General features: G+C 46.5%; 1 protein-coding gene across 2 annotated transcripts in view; it reads left to right on the forward strand.

The window, feature by feature from the left end:
* FZD3 (frizzled class receptor 3) overlaps positions 1-17961 on the forward strand; it is an 81034-nt gene that overhangs the window by 35094 nt on the left and 27979 nt on the right. For both annotated transcript variants that reach the window (XM_066594856.1, XM_066594862.1), the window contains exons 3-4: positions 6410-6606; positions 11290-12307. In XM_066594856.1, coding sequence (XP_066450953.1) covers positions 6410-6606; positions 11290-12307 — 1215 coding nt within the window. The remainder of the gene's footprint in view (positions 1-6409; positions 6607-11289; positions 12308-17961) is intronic.

Below are 17961 nucleotides of genomic sequence, written 5' to 3' on the forward strand. Positions count from 1 at the left end.
TGCATGCATAGAGACCTCATTGGAACTGTGGTCACTCCAGGGATTTTCAACATGGATCAGTACCTGAATCTCTCCTTCAGATGACTGTGGACGACTTCCTGGATTATCTGCCCCTATCGTAACTGAAGACCACTCAAGTACAATTTTCTTACTTCAGTCATAGCTGCGGTCCCACTGGACTTTGTAATTGGGTTTACTCTATCTCTAACAGAGGCCACAACACAAAATTGAAATCCATGTTTTCCCAGGGCCCCCAGGAGCCCGTGCACCATACCATCATGTGGTACATCCATGTCTTCCTATAAAAGTACACTACTGTTATTTCAATATAGGACACCTGTATTGAGATATAACGCTGCATCCGGCTTCTTGACCATACCCTGTATTCACATTTGGACTTGGCCAGCCTCGTCAGGGGTTCCATCGGAGTTTCTGACACTTTTGACAATAAGAAAAATAATCCATGGATGGAACACCGATGCACCCCATTCGGCCAAGTTTCTTTGTTAGACAGATCTGGTAGACCGCACCATTGTGAATGGGTGCCGTAGTTGAGATGTGAACGGGGCCTTATTTCTGTCGTTGAAAGGAGATAAGATAGTCCCCTCTGGGGTGCATGGTTTGGGAGACAAAGGATTAGATGGATCAGGACTAGCATTATCTTCACTAACCCAGATAGATGCCAGGAGCCATGTTAGTCTAAGTAGATGCACTTGTCAAGCCAATGGTGGGGTATGGTAGACTAGGGTCCACTACACCTGGACCACATACAAATCCAATGTGTCCTGAGCTGGGAGGCGGTTGGGTTGCCCTTATAGACATGGGGTTGCATTTAGTACATTTCTCCAATCCAGGGGGCATTTCCTATCATCTCTAACATCCATCTTCGTTACGTCTTGGCACCGGATCAGTGTTTATTTGGCTGAGAACCAATATCTTGAAAACTGATCTTCCTTGGTAATACTCAGTCTTATCCTGATTACCAACCCCCGGTGACTGATGATCCTCCTTACCTCCCAGCGTGAAACATTCCTTCCTCTGTTACACGCATGTAGTCTACAGCACATACCCCCCCACATACCGGCGTGTACCAATATTCTCAATATGCGGTACTTGTGTCTGTCTCCCGGTAACTGGGTGGCATCGGTCATGGGTGCAGCTGCAGTCATTGCCACCCAGTTTTCCCAGACTCCTGAGATGCACCATCATCCTTAAGGACCTTTCGTACGGGACGGACTGAGCCGCACGACGCAGCACAAGCCGCGGTATATTCTGCACCAAAATCTGCAGGCTGCCCGTGGATTGTGATACAGAATTGAAAAATGGCGTAAAACCTGCCTGTAATTCCGCATCAAAATCCTCATTTAGACCTGCAGATTTTGGTTTGGAATTCCGCCGCTGCGAATATGGCTGCGTCCTGCGGCGTATTTCCGTTCTGGCTGAAAGGTCCCGAAGGGCTGATTCACATAGATGCGTGCAATTTTGGTCCGCAAAAAAAACCCACAACATTTCCAATGCGTTTTATATTTAAATTTATGACCATGTGTGAACATGGATGCTAAAGCGTGTTTTGTGCGTTTTTATTTACGCACCCATAGACTTTAATGGGCAACTTTGATCTACGAATACGGGCCAAAATAGGGCATATTGCAATTTTTTTTTTTTTTTATATGCTTTTTTTATGTGCAGCATCGGTCCGCGTAGGAAACGCATGTCTGAATACACCAGTTTAGTTCAGCGTCTGTTTGCTGGCCGTAATCTGCCCGCGTAGATAGACCTTACTGATCAGGTCCGCAGCAGCCCTGGGTACCAGCAGCCGTATTGTTTCACATCACAAACCCCATAAAAAATATTGCATGACATAAATAGGTCGTATTCTACAGTAAAAAATAAAATTGCTACATCTTTCTGCGCAAAGCAAGAAATCCTCGCTGCGAACATTCCGTAATCTTCCTTGCATAATATATGCACATTTTTACACATTGTGCTCGATGTGTTGCAGATTCTGCATGTAACGTTGCTGCATAGACTTCAGTGTTTCAAACTTCACAATACTAATCCACGGCGATAAATGACACAAAATGCACCAAAGTTATTCTGCAGGTAAAAATGTGGGAAAATGATGCATGTCTTAAGGAAATGAACTCTAAATGCTACATATATGTCCCTGAAAAAACTGCACAAGGGATGGAATAGGCAGCCATACGCACCGCAAGCCGCGGTAAATTCCACATCAAAATCTGCATTGACTGCGTCCTGCGGCGTAATTACGTCCCGTGTGAAAGGTTCCCGACTCGTCCCACAAGAAGGAAGGCCTTAAAGCTAAGTAAGCTTAAAAATACGGCTGATGGGATGCCAGGGGGCAAAAAAGACAGAGTTCTACCTACCTGTGTCTCCTGGGAAAAAGCCCTGGCGGCATGTCAAACTGGAACACTAGCCACCAATCGGCTTCCAGCTTTCATTTTTCAGCCCTTGCTTTGACAATGAGAGCTGCGATCTGATTGGTCTCTAGGGGAACGTACTCCTCTTTGCACCACGCCTCTTCCGTTGTGTCTTCGTATCTATATTTTTAGGAATCCTCCATCCCTCCCGTTGTCTTGGCCTGTGGCGCGAGGGGCGGCATTCACATCCTTCTCATTATGAGAACTATTTGGAGGTTTTCTGTCTAGACAAAAAAAATCCCTTAACCCTTTCCAATCCAATTTGTATCCTGGTTTTCCTAGGGGGCCTTACTCTTTTTCTGCCGTTATACAACGGCGCTATCTGCTGGCTAAAGCCAGTACTGCATGAGATGACACGTTGTATAGGCACCAACAACAGGCTGGTAATATACAGTAAGAGAACCCCAAGGGATGTCTTCCAACATCGGAGCTGTACATAATGTCTTCAGAGGTCAGACAGTGGATTGGAAAGGGTTAAAGCATTATCAAAGGAACGGCAAAAGCTCCTTCACCACTGGACTGCAGGAAGTTATGTATAATAATTCACACAAATGATGTATTTTCTCTAAGCCGTTAGTTATTTTAGGCAGCCTTTTCTTAGTTTCACCCTTTTCTGGGAAAACTGGATGACCATTAATATGGCTGCCAACTTTCCTCGACCCCTGAAGGACATCTTCCTGTCTCCTAGAGCACTGATGACTCTCTGACTCTTACAAATCTGCCATGCAGGACTCTGGGAAAGCTACAGCTACATTTCTGGTGGAGGGTGGGTGATAACCAACATGGACGACATTAAAGGTCACAAGGGGTTGTCCGCTACGTTCCTAGAATCCTGAGTGGCAAATCTCATCATCCACTAAGGTAAGAATGAAGAAGTCATTTGTCATTCAGGACACGAGGAACGGTGCAGTGACGTCCATTTTGGTTGTCGCTCAGCTCTCGTAGTATCCTAAAATGACTGAAACTGTGTTACATTCAACGAACATTCTTCTTTATAGGTAATTTTTTGGTTAAAATGTTTTTTAAATAGTTTTAGATGGTCAGTTATAGTAGTAGACCAGGGATGTAAGATGGAGGTTGAACGCTTCCTTCCCATATTAAGGCTAACGTGAATACAAATTCGAGGGCGAGTCAAAAATTAGCCACACTCTGGCTGTAGAATTTTATTTAAAGGGGTTCTGTCATTAAAAAAAATATATTAAAAAATCCTACACTTACCTATTCCTCACCAGACAGTCTCCTTACCTGATCTTCACCTCACCTATCTTCTCCTGCAGACCAAGGAGGTCACTTCACCTTCAGCTGGCTGATTCGTCTGCTTCCTGTGAGGTTCTGTACATTGCCAGCAGTCTTCTTCCTGCCAGCCAATGTACGTCACATCACAGCTCACAGGCCAGCAGGGGGAGTGCCGATCTACTTCAGAGGCTGCTCATGCGAGCTGCCTCTGAAAGAGATCAGAATTCCTTCCTAGGCAGTGAACGCTACATCACAGGGACCAGACCTTCACTGACCGGCTGGAAAGAATGTGAGGCATGCCGACTTCATAACAAGCTGGCCAGTGTGCGGTGAGGTGACCCGAGGAGCAGTGCAGAAGATCAGCACAGAGAAGATGTAGGGAGTATAGAATGTAATTTTTTTTATGACAAAACCCCTTTAATCAACTTTCAGAAAAAACAAATACATTAATTTTTGCCAATACACTTTGTTCATCTGAGAACAAGCTTTCATGTTCCATCATTAAAGGATGTTTTAGGCTCAGCTGCGAGCCACGGATGCCCCGCTGCCTTCATCTCTTCATCAGATGTGAATCTTCATCCTCTTAGGGCTTCTTTCAGGGGACCAAACAGGTGACAGTTCGATGGGGCAAGATCAGGACTATAGGGAGGAGGCTTTAACACTTCAAAGCAAAGTTTTTGGAGAATGACAACAGAATGGGCAGCGTTGTGCGGATGGGCATTGTCATGCAGCAACACAATGCCCTTGGATAACAGTCACTGTTGATTGTTGGCCCTTTGTCTTAATAATTTTTCAATCCTGGCCCTTGAAAAATCTAGAAAACCGCTCCTTCTTCATGGCTGACACTTGTGCAACCTTCCTTGAACTTCTCTATCCATTCATGTACACTTCTTCGCCACAAAACACTTTCTCAATGCTGTGCGCAAAGTCTTCTATAAATATCGTCACCGTACACTCCCTCAGACCACAAAAAACGCATCACTGCACGAGCAAACCACAAGTGGAGAAGACCTTTCTTCTTGCACTGTAGTCACAAACTAACTGACGTAACCCGCTCCAACCTTCACAGCAGTGACCGGGGAGAAGCAACCTGCAACGGAAAGAAGTTTTAATATAACTGGAGTCCTATAATGCTCCAGAATATGGTACTTCCTTCTTGTTAAAGTGGTTTTTGTAGGACTGACCTATTGATGGTTTAATCATCAATAATTGATCGGTATAGCCTGGTTCACCAAATGAGTTAGCTATATCCACCGGCCACTGCTATAGTATACAGGGCGATGTGTTGCTGGAAACATACAGCACTGTACTTACTGCAGTGGCACAAGATGGTATTGCAGGCTACGTTTTACTTTACATAGGAGCGTATTTTTTCAGCCCCGTCAAATACGGCATGTGAACATCACGCATAGCAGTCTTTGGTGCGGATCTGCACTAAAATCCACATTATTTGGTGCAGGTTTGGATACAGATGAGCAGCAGATTTCATCCTTTCAAATGAAGGGATGAAGTCTGCTGCAGATCTGCCCCAGAATCCGTCTCGAGAACCAATTTTGATGCAGAATGAAACAGGGATTTTTCACAAAACCAAGTGCTGGAGGGACTTTTGACTCAAAACTCAACTGGTGTCAATTTGGTCCACTAAAGCAGTCCCATCACCATCTCTAAAGGAGTCCTGGAACGTGGGGGACACCCAGGAGATTACATTTGGCAGCACAGACAACGGGGAAACGAGGCACAGCATGTCTATAAAATACACAATGAATAGACCTTTACATTTAATTTTTATTGCAAACTAGCGCTTCAGTATTTCTTGCGGATAAATGGGCCTTTATGATGAATAAAGGCCCATTTACATGCAATGATATCGCTCAAAATTCATTCAAACGACCGAATTTGAGCGATAATCGTTCCATGTAAATGCGGGCATTGGGCAGTTTTTTGTTTGTACAATGACTTAAAGGTGAACTTAAAATCCATCGTTCAGCTACTGGAGAGAACGCAGTTTGCTCTATCTGTGTTTTCAGACTATAAGATGCACCTGAGTATGGCACAACCAAAAATAGGAAAAAAATATTTCCTACCAATTAAAACTTTTTTCTGGTGGTCCATGGGAGTTGGAGGGGTCAATATCATTAACTTTGGTTGTCTAGAGTAGTGCTTCCTTTTCTTGGTATTCTAAGGTAGGTGAAGGGGTTAATGGCCGAAGCTCTATTCACATCACCATTCAGGACTCTGTTCAGAGTGTCCATCACTGATTTCCATGGAAATCAAGGAAAATTAACGCAGCACGCTACATTATTTTGTCCGTGAACATGCTGGACAGCCAGATGAAAACTGAACAGACCCATTATAGTCAATTCAGCATGGCCATCCAGCTTCCCACATCCCAATAATGCGCCCCCTCTGGTAAAGGGGTGAAATCTCTTCTCTGGGTCGTAGAGGCGTCTAGTGGCCAACAAGCTCTACACAAGCGGAAGAAGAGGTCACTACACACAAGGAGCTTCTGAGAGCCTCTTATAGGCCAAGGGGGGAACCACTTGTAGGGCCTCCGGTGACAAGACCGTTCATCTAATCACCACAACTGTCATCATTACAGATCTGCCTGAGATGGCACTGCAGGACGGGTTTACAGGAGAACGACAACTTCTTCAGGGGGCGCAATTTTTTAATTTTTTTTTATAAAGAGTGCGCCATTCATTAATGTTTCTCTTTTCTGTTCTGTTTTTCAGCCTTTCCACCCGATGGTAAACCTTGAATGCTCCAAAGACTTCAGGCCGTTCCTGTGTGCGCTGTATGCACCCGTCTGCACGGAGTATGGCCGGGTCACCCTCCCTTGCCGCAGGTTATGCCAGCGGGCATACAACGAATGCCATAAGCTTATGGATATGTTTGGTGTGTCGTGGCCAGAGGACATGGAGTGCAGCCGGTAATTTTATTTCTCAGCTACGCTACTAATGTCTATATGGAAAATGTGAAAAGTGTTGCCATAGAAACAGAAGCTCTGATAACTACAAACAGTATCAAAGGGGCACTCTGGGGAAACTTTGTATCATTTCCCATCAGGGCACACAATATACTTACCAGTCCCTATGTTAGTGAAATACCCGCTGCGGTGCAGTACCCCATCGCTCCACTTGATCCGCACTGCGCTGAGCCAAATCCTCCAGCAGACCAAAGTCACTATGTCTATTCATTCCTATGAGACTCACATTGCGGCTGTCATAGGAAGCAATAGTGAAAGTCACACAGAAGACGCAGAGGGATTCAGCTTGTCACTGTGAAGGTCACGAGGAACAATGGGCGCAAGAATCCCTAACTCGTTTTGGTTCCCTTTATTTGATACTAGTTGATATAACCGGCTTCGCCCAAGTTCAGGTGTTTACCTGTTGTTCGCACAAAAATCTTTATGAATTTGTGGTTACTTCAGAGGAACCAAGGAATAAAACCTGTATACACATAGAGGAGCATTAGATTCTCCTCAGGCTGCATGTACCGATGTCCCTCTGCAGAATGTGCCACCCCTCCCACTCTTCTCACTTTTTACCCTTAAAGGTAACGCCCCCTTTGTATTCAAATTTAACCCCAGACTGGAGGTTGCAGCCCTTTTTTAGCCTTAAAAGCTCCATCCCTGCAGCCCATGGCCGCTTCCTTATGCACTTTACAGCCTTTCAGTATATGCACATAGGAGGTCAGTTATATTCTCCTCAGTATATACACACACTGAGGTCAGTTAGATTGTCCTTAGTATATACACATAAAGGTGAAATAGATTCTCCTCAGTACATACACATAGAGGTGAGGTAGATTCTCCTCAGTATATACAGATAGAGGTGAGGTAGATACTCCCTAGTATATACACACAGAGGGGAGGTAGATTCTCCTCAGTATATACACACACACAGGTGAGGTAGATTCTCCTCAGTATATACACACACACAGGTGAGGTAGATTCTCCTCAGTATATACACACACACACACACATACAGGTGAGGTAGATTCTCCTCAGTATATACACACACAGGTGAGGTAGATTCTCCTCAGTATATACACACAGAGGTGAGGTAGATTCTCCTCAGTATATACACACAGAGATGAGGTAGATTCTCCTCAGTACATACACACAGAGGTGAGGTAGATTTTCCTCAGTATATACACATAGAGGTGAGGTAGATTCTCATTATATACACATAGAAGTGAGGTAGATTCTTCTCAGTGTATACACATAGAAGTGAGGTAGATTCTCCTCAGTATATACACACAGAGGTGATGGTAGATTCTCCTCCGTATATACGCACAGAGGTGAGGTAGATTCTCCTCAGCATATACACATAGAAGTGAGGTAGATTCTCCTCAGCATATACACATAGAGGTGAGGTAGATTCTCCTCATTATATACACATAGAAGTGAGGTAGATTCTTCTCAGTATATACACATAGAGGTGAGGGGGATTCTCCTCAGTATATACACATAGAGGTGAGGGGGATTCTCCTCAGTATATACACATAGAGGTGAGGGGGATTCTCCTCAGTATATACACATAGAGGTGAGGGGGATTCTCCTCAGTATATACACATAGAGGTGAGGGGGATTCTCTTCAGTATATACACATAGAGGTGAGGGGGATTCTTCTCAGTATATACACATAGAGGTGAGGGGGATTCTTCTCAGTATATACATATAGAGGTGAGGGTCATTCTTCTCAGTATATACATATAGAGGTGAGGTAGATTCTCCTCAGTATATACATATAGAGGTGAGGTAGATTCTCCTCAGTATATACACATAGAGGTGAGGTAGATTCTCCTCAGTATATACACATAGAGGTGAGGTAGATTCTCCTCAGTATATACACATAGAGGTGAGGTAGATTCTCCTCAGTATTTGCACACAGAGGTCAGTTAGATTGTCCTCAGTATATATAACTCGCAGAAGAAGAAGCCACATGCAGGATATATACTACAGGAAATTCTTGATCGCCGTTTAACCTGGTAGCATGCGGCAAGCCAGATTGCAATATAGAGGAGCAAAAATGTTAATGTGCAGACTGATTGAGCAGCCACTCATTTCACAGAGGGCAAGATGACCGGGCTCAGACTCACGGAGGGCAAGATGACCGGGCTCAGACTCACGGAGGGCAAGATGACCAGGCTCAGACTCACGGAGGGCAAGGTGACCGGGCTCAGACTCACGGAGGGCAAGGTGACCGGGCTCAGACTCACGGAGGGCAAGGTGACCGGGCTCAGACTCACGGAGGGCAAGGTGACGGGGCTCAGACTCAGGGAGGGCAAGGTGACGGGGCTCAGACTCGGGGAGGGCAAGGTGACGGGGCTCAGACTCGGGGAGGGCAAGGTGACGGGGCTCAGACTCGGGGAGGGCAAGGTGACGGGGCTCAGACTCGGGGAGGGCAAGGTGACGGGGCTCAGACTCGGGGAGGGCAAGGTGACGGGGCTCAGACTCGGGGAGGGCAAGGTGACGGGGCTCAGACTCTGGGAGGGCAAGGTGACGGGGCTCAGACTCTGGGAGGGCAAGGTGACGGGGCTCAGACTCTGGGAGGGCAAGGTGACGGGGCTCAGACTCTGGGAGGGCAAGGTGACGGGGCTCAGACTCTGGGAGGGCAAGGTGACGGGGCTCAGACTCTGGGAGGGCAAGGTGACGGGGCTCAGACTCTGGGAGGGCAAGGTGACGGGGCTCAGACTCTGGGAGGGCAAGGTGACGGGGCTCAGACTCTGGGAGGGCAAGGTGACGGGGCTCAGACTCTGGGAGGGCAAGGTGACGGGGCTCAGACTCTGGGAGGGCAAGGTGACGGGGCTCAGACTCTGGGAGGGCAAGGTGACGGGGCTCAGACTCCCGGAGGGCAAGGTGACGGGGCTCAGACTCCCGGAGGGCAAGGTGACGGGGCTCAGACTCCCGGAGGGCAAGGTGACGGGGCTCAGACTCACATATTTTGGCCATGTAATGCTAGCAGAGTCGCTAGAAAAACCTATAATACTTAGACAGATCAGTGGCAAAAGAAGACCCAGCCGCCAAAGGACACAATGGCTGATACTGTCAGAGCTGATACTGGCATTGATATCACACAACTGAAAGAAGCAGAGCAAAACCGAAAAACATGGAGGGAGCTCGCCTTTGGGGTCGCCGAGGGTCGTGAACAACAACAAAACATGAAATTTGCATATTTTTACATCTTCTAGTCCAAGATACCGGATACAGAAAATTGATACCAATGGAAACAAATTCAAAATGTTTTATTTAGCAAAACTGTCCAACAGTAAGATGCCCAAAGCAACCAATCACAGCGCAGCTTTCATTTCTCAAGCTACTGAGGTAAAATGAAAGCTGCACTGTGATTGGTTGCTATTGGCAACAGAGACCTCTTACTGCTAGACAGTTTTGCTAAATCAGGCCCAAAAAGTTTTATTCTGTCATAGTTATTGCTAGGGGAATATTAGACAAAATGGCTGCTAACAAAGACAGGAAAGCGTTTTGTGTCTTTGATTGTTACGGCTCTCCGTCTGTTATTGGTGTGTAATGTCATTTTCAAAAAATTTGGTGAAGCTCCGCCCTGCGGGCGCACAATTTGTAATGGTGCTCCAATTATAGGGAAAAAGGTTACATCTGTAAGTGAAAATCATCCGTCCGTCCACCAGTAAGCGTGGAAACAGCGGCGCGTCCGTGCAAGTGTCACACAAGGTCCTCAGAAATCCACCGTCAGAGCGAGCAGAGAATTGGACGTTCCGCCGCCGACTGTGAGGAAGATTCTGCGCAAATGTTTGCAACGTTATTCCTAAGGACTCTAATTGTTATCGGCCTGAAACCGGACGACAAAGCGCGGCGACGTTCTTTCTGTGAGAGTCTGCGAACTGTAATGGGAGGCGACGGTCTCATGGAGTCTGTAGTGTTTAGGGATGAAGGCGCCTCCCAGCTTTTGTGTAACAAACGTTATGTCAGAATCTGGGGGGGGGCACCGATCTACGTGGAGCGTACGGGAGACTCCCCCAAGGTGAATGTGTTCTGTGCTATAACCTGCAGGAAAGTGTTCTTCTTCCATGAGGAAACAATCCCCGGGATTTCATACCCGGACGCTACAGACATGGCTTCTGTCGCAGCACGAACAGGAAATCCCCAGTTCCATCTTCTAATAGGACGGGGCGCCCCCCATTATCAGAAGTGAGCGGCGACTACAACACAGATGGATTGTCTGTGCAGGTGGTCACAATAGTGACCTTCTTACTTGGCCTCCATGTTCCCCGGACCTTACACCTTTGTGGTCTTTCCTCTGGGGGGCGTTAGAATGTTACATGCTGCCCTTACCACCCACCATCTGTGGCATCCCAGAAGCCATTGCATCAGTCAGTCGGGATCCGCTACAACGTGACTACAGACTCCATATGTGTCCAGTGAGATAGGGGAGAACATTTTTGATGTTGTTCAACAAAACGTTTTGAGTTTCTGTTTTCATTGATACCAAGTTTCTGTATCGGAGTGCCATTAAATGGAAGTTATGAGCGGTTCTAATTGGGTAGATCAATTCTAATAACCCTGTCAATTCAAAAACAGCAGGTATTGAAGATGTCTTATTAACCACAGGTTTATTTTTTTATATTGTAGGTTCCCAGATTGTGATGAACCTTATCCCCGTCTGGTAGACATCAGCATCTCCAGTGAGCCTACGGACAACATCCCTCAAACAGTGCAGAAGGACTACGGATTCTGGTGCCCCCAGGAGCTAAAAATTGGCCCAGACTTGGGTTACTCCTTTCTCGGAGTGCGTGACTGCTCTCCACCCTGTCCACACATGTACTTCCGAAGAGAAGAGCTCTCGTTTGCCCGATACTTCATCGGAGTAATATCCATAGTTTGTCTCTCTGCCACCCTCTTTACTTTTCTGACATTTCTTATTGATGTAACCAGATTTCGGTATCCGGAGAGACCCATCATATTTTATGCCGTCTGCTACATGATGGTGTCATTGATCTTCTTCATTGGGTTCTTATTAGAGGACCGTGTAGCATGCAACTCAGCCAGCCCCAGCAAACACAAAGCTTCTACGGTGACCCAAGGATCTCATAACAAGGCCTGCACCATGCTCTTTATGGTCCTCTACTTCTTCACCATGGCTGGCAGTGTTTGGTGGGTCATCCTTACCATCACTTGGTTCTTAGCTGCCGTTCCAAAATGGGGTAGTGAAGCCATTGAGAAGAAAGCACTATTTTTTCATGCCAGCGCTTGGGGCATCCCAGGAACCTTAACCATCATCTTACTAGCCATGAACAAAATCGAAGGAGACAACATCAGTGGAGTGTGTTTTGTTGGCCTCTACGATGTTCACGCCTTGAGATACTTTGTCCTGGCCCCTCTCTGCCTGAATGTTGCGGTCGGCGTATCTCTCCTTCTGGCTGGGATTATATCATTGAACAGAGTACGGATAGAAATCCCATTAGAAAAGGAAAACCAGGACAAATTGGTGAAATTTATGATCCGCATTGGGGTCTTCAGTGTACTTTACCTAGTGCCCCTATTGATTGTGATTGGCTGCTATTTTTATGAGCAGGCATATCGAGGGGTTTGGGAAACCACGTGGATCCAAGAACGTTGCAAGGAGTACCACATACCGTGCCCCTACCAGGTAAGGTTCCAAAGATTGTGTCATAGGGATTAGAGGGGTCTTCAGAGACACCCATTCAACTGAAAGCCACTGAGCTGTAATACCAGATGTGGAAACTACCAGATGCACGGCTATGTGCCTTGTAAACAATAGGGGAAGCTATGCAGCCGTCCCACTGACTTGAAAACATGACAGGTCCTCCTAAATTTTCAGTGCCTGACTGTCAATATCTGTGATGGGTCAGGATATTTATAGACAATTTTACTAATATTTTCATAGTTATTCATCTGATCGATCTATAAAGATGCTGAATTGTTTAGCTTCCCTAGATATAAAACCTGATAGCTCCGAAAATTGAGTAGGAATTCTGGGTAAAATCTAGTAATGGTGGTCCAGTGCTTCTGCCAACATTTTTAGGTGGCTGTTGGCCCATGGAGGATTCCAAATTGTCAAAAATGTGGAAATTTTGGGAAAAACTTTTGGCCCTTAATACTTTCAGTTCTTTATGCATCGCCATCTGTATACCTAAGACTTTTTAGTTAACAGGACAGTATGCTGCTGATGTGACCTGCAGATATTTGCTGTGATTAGCAACTCTTCAATTTCCCTGCAGCTCCCCCACAGGAGAAATGAAGTATTACACATTTTTTCTCCTAATTAAAAATCATTGGGCTAACCATGTTATGCACAGAAGTGCTGGGACATCCAGAGTGGGAGATAGTTGGGCATATTTATTACCTAGCCTATGCCTGAATTATGGTGTCAAAGGTGCAAGTGCCAAAATTGCATCTATTTGGGCATTTACGACGGTTCCCGCCACTTTAGTTTTTTAAGGGGGCAGGGCCTAGCATTGGGAGGTGTGACCACACATGGTGCGTCACATTCACTATACTTCAGACACTGGTGTAAATGTATACCTGTAAACTACACCAGCTTGTAACTGCCCTAGATTTCATTCTGACACATGGGGGTGTCTCAGGCGGCACCTCCTTAATATATTTTTTGCACTTACGCTGGCACAAGCTTTATTTAGAACGGCATATGGAATGCCAGTCGAACTAAATATGGCCCGGTATGTTTACGTTACCAGCCATTTCATGTTAGGGAGGGGTGACAAGAAGTGAAGAAAACGTTCTGCCTTCCATTTATGTAACCAGTACTGAGAACCTCCATAGATGAGTCGGATCTCAACTGCTCCTCTGTGTGGCTCCTTTAAGGATTTGGAAAGGCACAATAAGATTCCTTTACATTTCTCTCCTTCCTCCGCATATCCTGAGGTCACCGCTTGCCGAAGACACCATGTAATGTTAATAGCTTTGGCTGGTTCCCTGTCTTGGGTATTATAAGAATAGGAGGATTGTTTCCTGTTCCCTCTCTCGGATGCACTCAGCGCCAGGCTCAGCAAATAAACCTGGTACAGGGCACACACTTCATGCTCAACATGAAAGGAGGGGATTGGGTTTCAGCACACAATGCCAGCAACGTTAATTATTTGCTTAGTAGACTCATCCGACTGGCATTTTTGCATTTTGTGCCCTAAACCGCATAGAGAGGTTCTCTGTATCCATGGCGAGATTATAAAATGGGCAAAAGGGCAAAATGTCTTGGGGCTTCCACTACCACGATCCCACCGGGGTAAAAACTTACATCACAGTGCTTGTTGCGGTATTATCTAGTAACTATATAGCATTATTATTTATTATCGGCACTATATGGCAGTATATGGTGGAGATGCAGAAAAAAAACGGACAATATGTCCATATTTCACAGATCCCTTGACCTCGTGTGAATTCGATCTAAGGGGTCCTTAGATATGGCTCAGTCTGAGATCTCCCTGTTTGTCTGGCCTTCACACAGACCAATTCAAAATGTATGAGGGACGAATGGCTTTTCAAGTGATTTTCCCCCCCCATACTCCTAAATCTATATCGGCAGCACATCCTCTGTTCACACGGAGACCTACTGCGACAATGATTTTTGGTGGCTCATGAATGATGTGATCATCCACCTTCACACGGCCCAACGGTCGGGCAAATAAATGTTCCTCTGAATGTTCTTGCCCAGTCATGGAAAAGGCTTTTAACAGTAACCAATCAGCGACAAAAGTTCTATCCTCTGTACAGTAGACTGCTTCTTCGTTCTGCACAGACTTGTTTTAGGCTCCTCCCTCTTATGCAACAAGGTGGAAGAGAAGATAGCTGAAGATATCAAGCAGCTTCAGGGTAAAATCGTGATCAACTAGGGACAAAAGTTTAGAAGAAAAGTTTTAGAGGAGTTGTACCACCTAAAGAAGTCATTCCCTATTCACAGGATTCCCACCAATCATGAGATCGGGGCCCCCGGAGGTCCCCAAATGATTGGAGCAGCAGCTGAACAATTCATTTCAATGGGAGTTCTGGAGAAGTGCTGGAGATAGCTGGACAGTTTAACATGTGCGTGCTCGCTCACTACTCCTTTCCATCACCTACCTTCGAGACCCCAATATTTATAATTGGTGCAATTCCAGCGGATGGACCCCCACTGATATAAATTATTCCTTATGTGGATGGCGAAATCTAGCTGATATCAGTGGGGGTCCTACCACTGAGAGCCCACTGATCATGAGAATGGGGGTCCCGAAGATTCCAAATGGAAAGGGTATAGCTTCGATTGGTGGGGCAAAACTTACCTATGTACTGATCGGAAAGCTTTTGCGAAGCAGCGCATGCATATGTATATAGCAGGGATCACTGGGACTTATAGTTACAACATTTATATAGTGCCAGTTTGCTTGTATTCTTCTTTTTTGTTTCGTACTTGATTGTAATTTTCATCTTGGCCTCTAGATGTCAGTGCACCAGACTACAATACAATCTCATTTTACAGTCTGCTGTGAAAATGAATATTATCACCTATAATTAGTAATAGGCAGTGTCTTGTTTGCGTAATCTCATTACTTTAAGGATGCTGCAGACGTTCTACACCTGGCGGTTAGTAGACATTCGTACTGTTGGCACATCGTTCCATAATCACGCTTGTCGAGATTGCTAATGCATCCATGTCAATATGGTGAGGGGCCGAAGGGCAGGCAGGACCCCAATATTCCTTCTGATGCTTAAATAGTAGCGCCATCAGGTGGATCAAAAGACAAGGCAGGGAAGGGTTAATAGTGGTCAATTCCAACATGAAGAGGGCAGTGAGGATGATAATGGAGACTCGCTTGATGCCTATAAGTAAATATCATTGAGCTGCCAGAGTTAAAAATTAACCTGCGCTGCAAGCCGGGAGGGTCAATATCAAGGTGAGCAGGCCGGTGAGGGATGACTTTGATATTAGGGGTATCACATCACCTATACTGAAGGCCGTACAATATGCAGGGTGACAGACTCTAAACCAAACTCCATTTGCTGTGCAACTAAGTGCAGTCTATTGTTCCCTGTTATCAGTCAGTTCTGGTAGGGCAGATGGATACAGCCCACTGTTTCCTATCATCACTCCTTCTGAGTGGAGGAGAGGCCGACTGTAGGACAGGTGAATGTAATCTGTTGTTCTCTGCTATTGGACATTTTTAAAGGGGTTTTCTGCCCTTTTTTCAGTAGTTGATGGATGGGGGTCCGCCGCTGGGGATAATCCTCAATCAGCTGATCGTCTGGCCTGCTAGCACTGCAGCAGGCGGGACATTGTATCAGTGGATCGGGCAGGAAGTGGGAGCAGCGGCTGAACTCCCATTGAAATCAATGCAAGCACCGTGCTACTATTCTACTTCCTGCCCAGGACAGGATGCTTATAACAGGAAGTGGAATAGCACGACGCCCCCAATGGTTTTCCTCCCCTGATGATGATGGCCTGCCCACTCTACTGGAGAGCGGACCGGACGATCCGGATCGGCTGATGGACAGCGATCCCGAGCGGCAGACATCCAGAGGATAGGTCATCAGTTGGGGAAAGGGTAGAGAACCCCTTTAAGCAGGGGAGAGGCTGACCGTAGTGCCCTTCAGTGGGATGCGTGACAAATGTGCAAGCGCCTCCCGGCGGCCCTCTGTGACCACTTATTTATGCCACATATCTCCACGTGCGGCTGACAGTCACCGCTCCTCCCCGGCGTCTCGGCGGTGAAAGACATTAATAGGGTGAGAATTAGCAAAATTGATTTGTTCTGATCTTCGGTTGCAGACTATTTCCAAGCATACAAAGTCGTTAAACGAGTTCTGACGTCTCCCTTGTAAAGTGGATTATGGGGATTATAGCAGATTTATTGCTCTGTTCTGGCCAGTGTGAACAGCCACCTTCCATTTCCTGATACGTGTTGTCCCGGATTTGCTGTACACATCAGTAGGGGCAGCAGTGGCTGTCACTGAGATGGCGGCACTGTGGCTGTCACTAATATGGGAGCCCGATACCTGGCGGTGTTATCATGGGACTTTCATGGTTTTAGAACCGCAGTGTTTGTTCACGATTGTCACATGTTTCCCAACCATCTCGGATTCAGCGGGATTGCCCTGGATTTTTAGGGCTGTCCCGCCGCCCTGGGAGGGAATAGAGATGTCGCACATGGACCAGCAAATGGGGTAAAATAAAATAAAAATGCCTATACTCGCCCCTTTTGCTTTCTCCGCTGCTCCGGTCCTCCACTCCCTTTCAGGTAGCGCGCTTACGTGCTGTCTAGTATGTGATCGCTGTGGTCGTACCAATGCTGAGGACGGGGATTGACTACAGTGATCAATTGATCGCACTGCCTTGTGAGTAGAAAACCGGAGTGCTGGAGGTAGTATGGGCATTTTTTAATTCTATTGCATAGGAGACATTATTAAATTACTACTGAGCAGGGGTTATGAGGGGGCACTATTACTCAGCAGGGGTTATGAGGGGGCACTATTACTCAGCAGGGGTTATGAGGGGGCACTATTACTCAGCAGGGGTTATGAGGGGGCACTATTACTCAGCAGGGGTTCTAAGGAGGCACTATTACTCAGCAGGGGTTCTAAGGAGGCACTATTACTGAGCAGGGATTATGAGGGGGCACTATTGCTGAGCAGGGGTTATGAGGAGGCACTATTACTCAGCAGGGGGTTATAAGGAGGCACTATTACTGAACAGGGGTTATGAGGGGGCACTATTATGAGCAGGGGTTATGAGGGGGCACTATTACGGAGTAGGGGTTATGAGGGGGCACTATTGCTGAGCAGGGGTTATAAGGAGGCACTATAACTGAGCAGGGGTTATGAGGGGGCACTATTACTGAGCAGGGGTTATGAGGAGGCACTATTACTCAGCAGGGGGTTATAAGGAGGCACTATTACTGAGCAGGGGTTATGAGGGGGCACTATTACTCAGCAGGGGTTAAGAGGGAGCACTATTACGGAGTAGGGGTTATGAGGGAGCACTATTACGGAGTAGGGGTTATGAGGGGGCACTATTGCTGAGCAGGGGTTATGAGGGGGCACTATTGCTGAGCAGGGGTTATGAGGGGGCACTATTGCTGAGCAGGGGTTATGAGGGGGCACTATTGCTGAGCAGGGGTTATGAGGGGGCACTATTGCTGAGCAGGGGTTATGAGGGGGCACTATTGCTGAGCAGGGGTTATGAGGGTGCACTATTGCTGAGCAGGGGTTATGAGGGGGCACTATTACGGAGTAGGGGTTATGAGGGGGCACTTGCTGAGCAGTGGTTTTGAGGAGGCACTATTGCTGAGTAGG

This window comes from Eleutherodactylus coqui, chromosome 1 (genome assembly GCF_035609145.1).
Source record: "Eleutherodactylus coqui strain aEleCoq1 chromosome 1, aEleCoq1.hap1, whole genome shotgun sequence".
Lineage (NCBI taxonomy): Eukaryota > Metazoa > Chordata > Amphibia > Anura > Eleutherodactylidae > Eleutherodactylus > Eleutherodactylus coqui.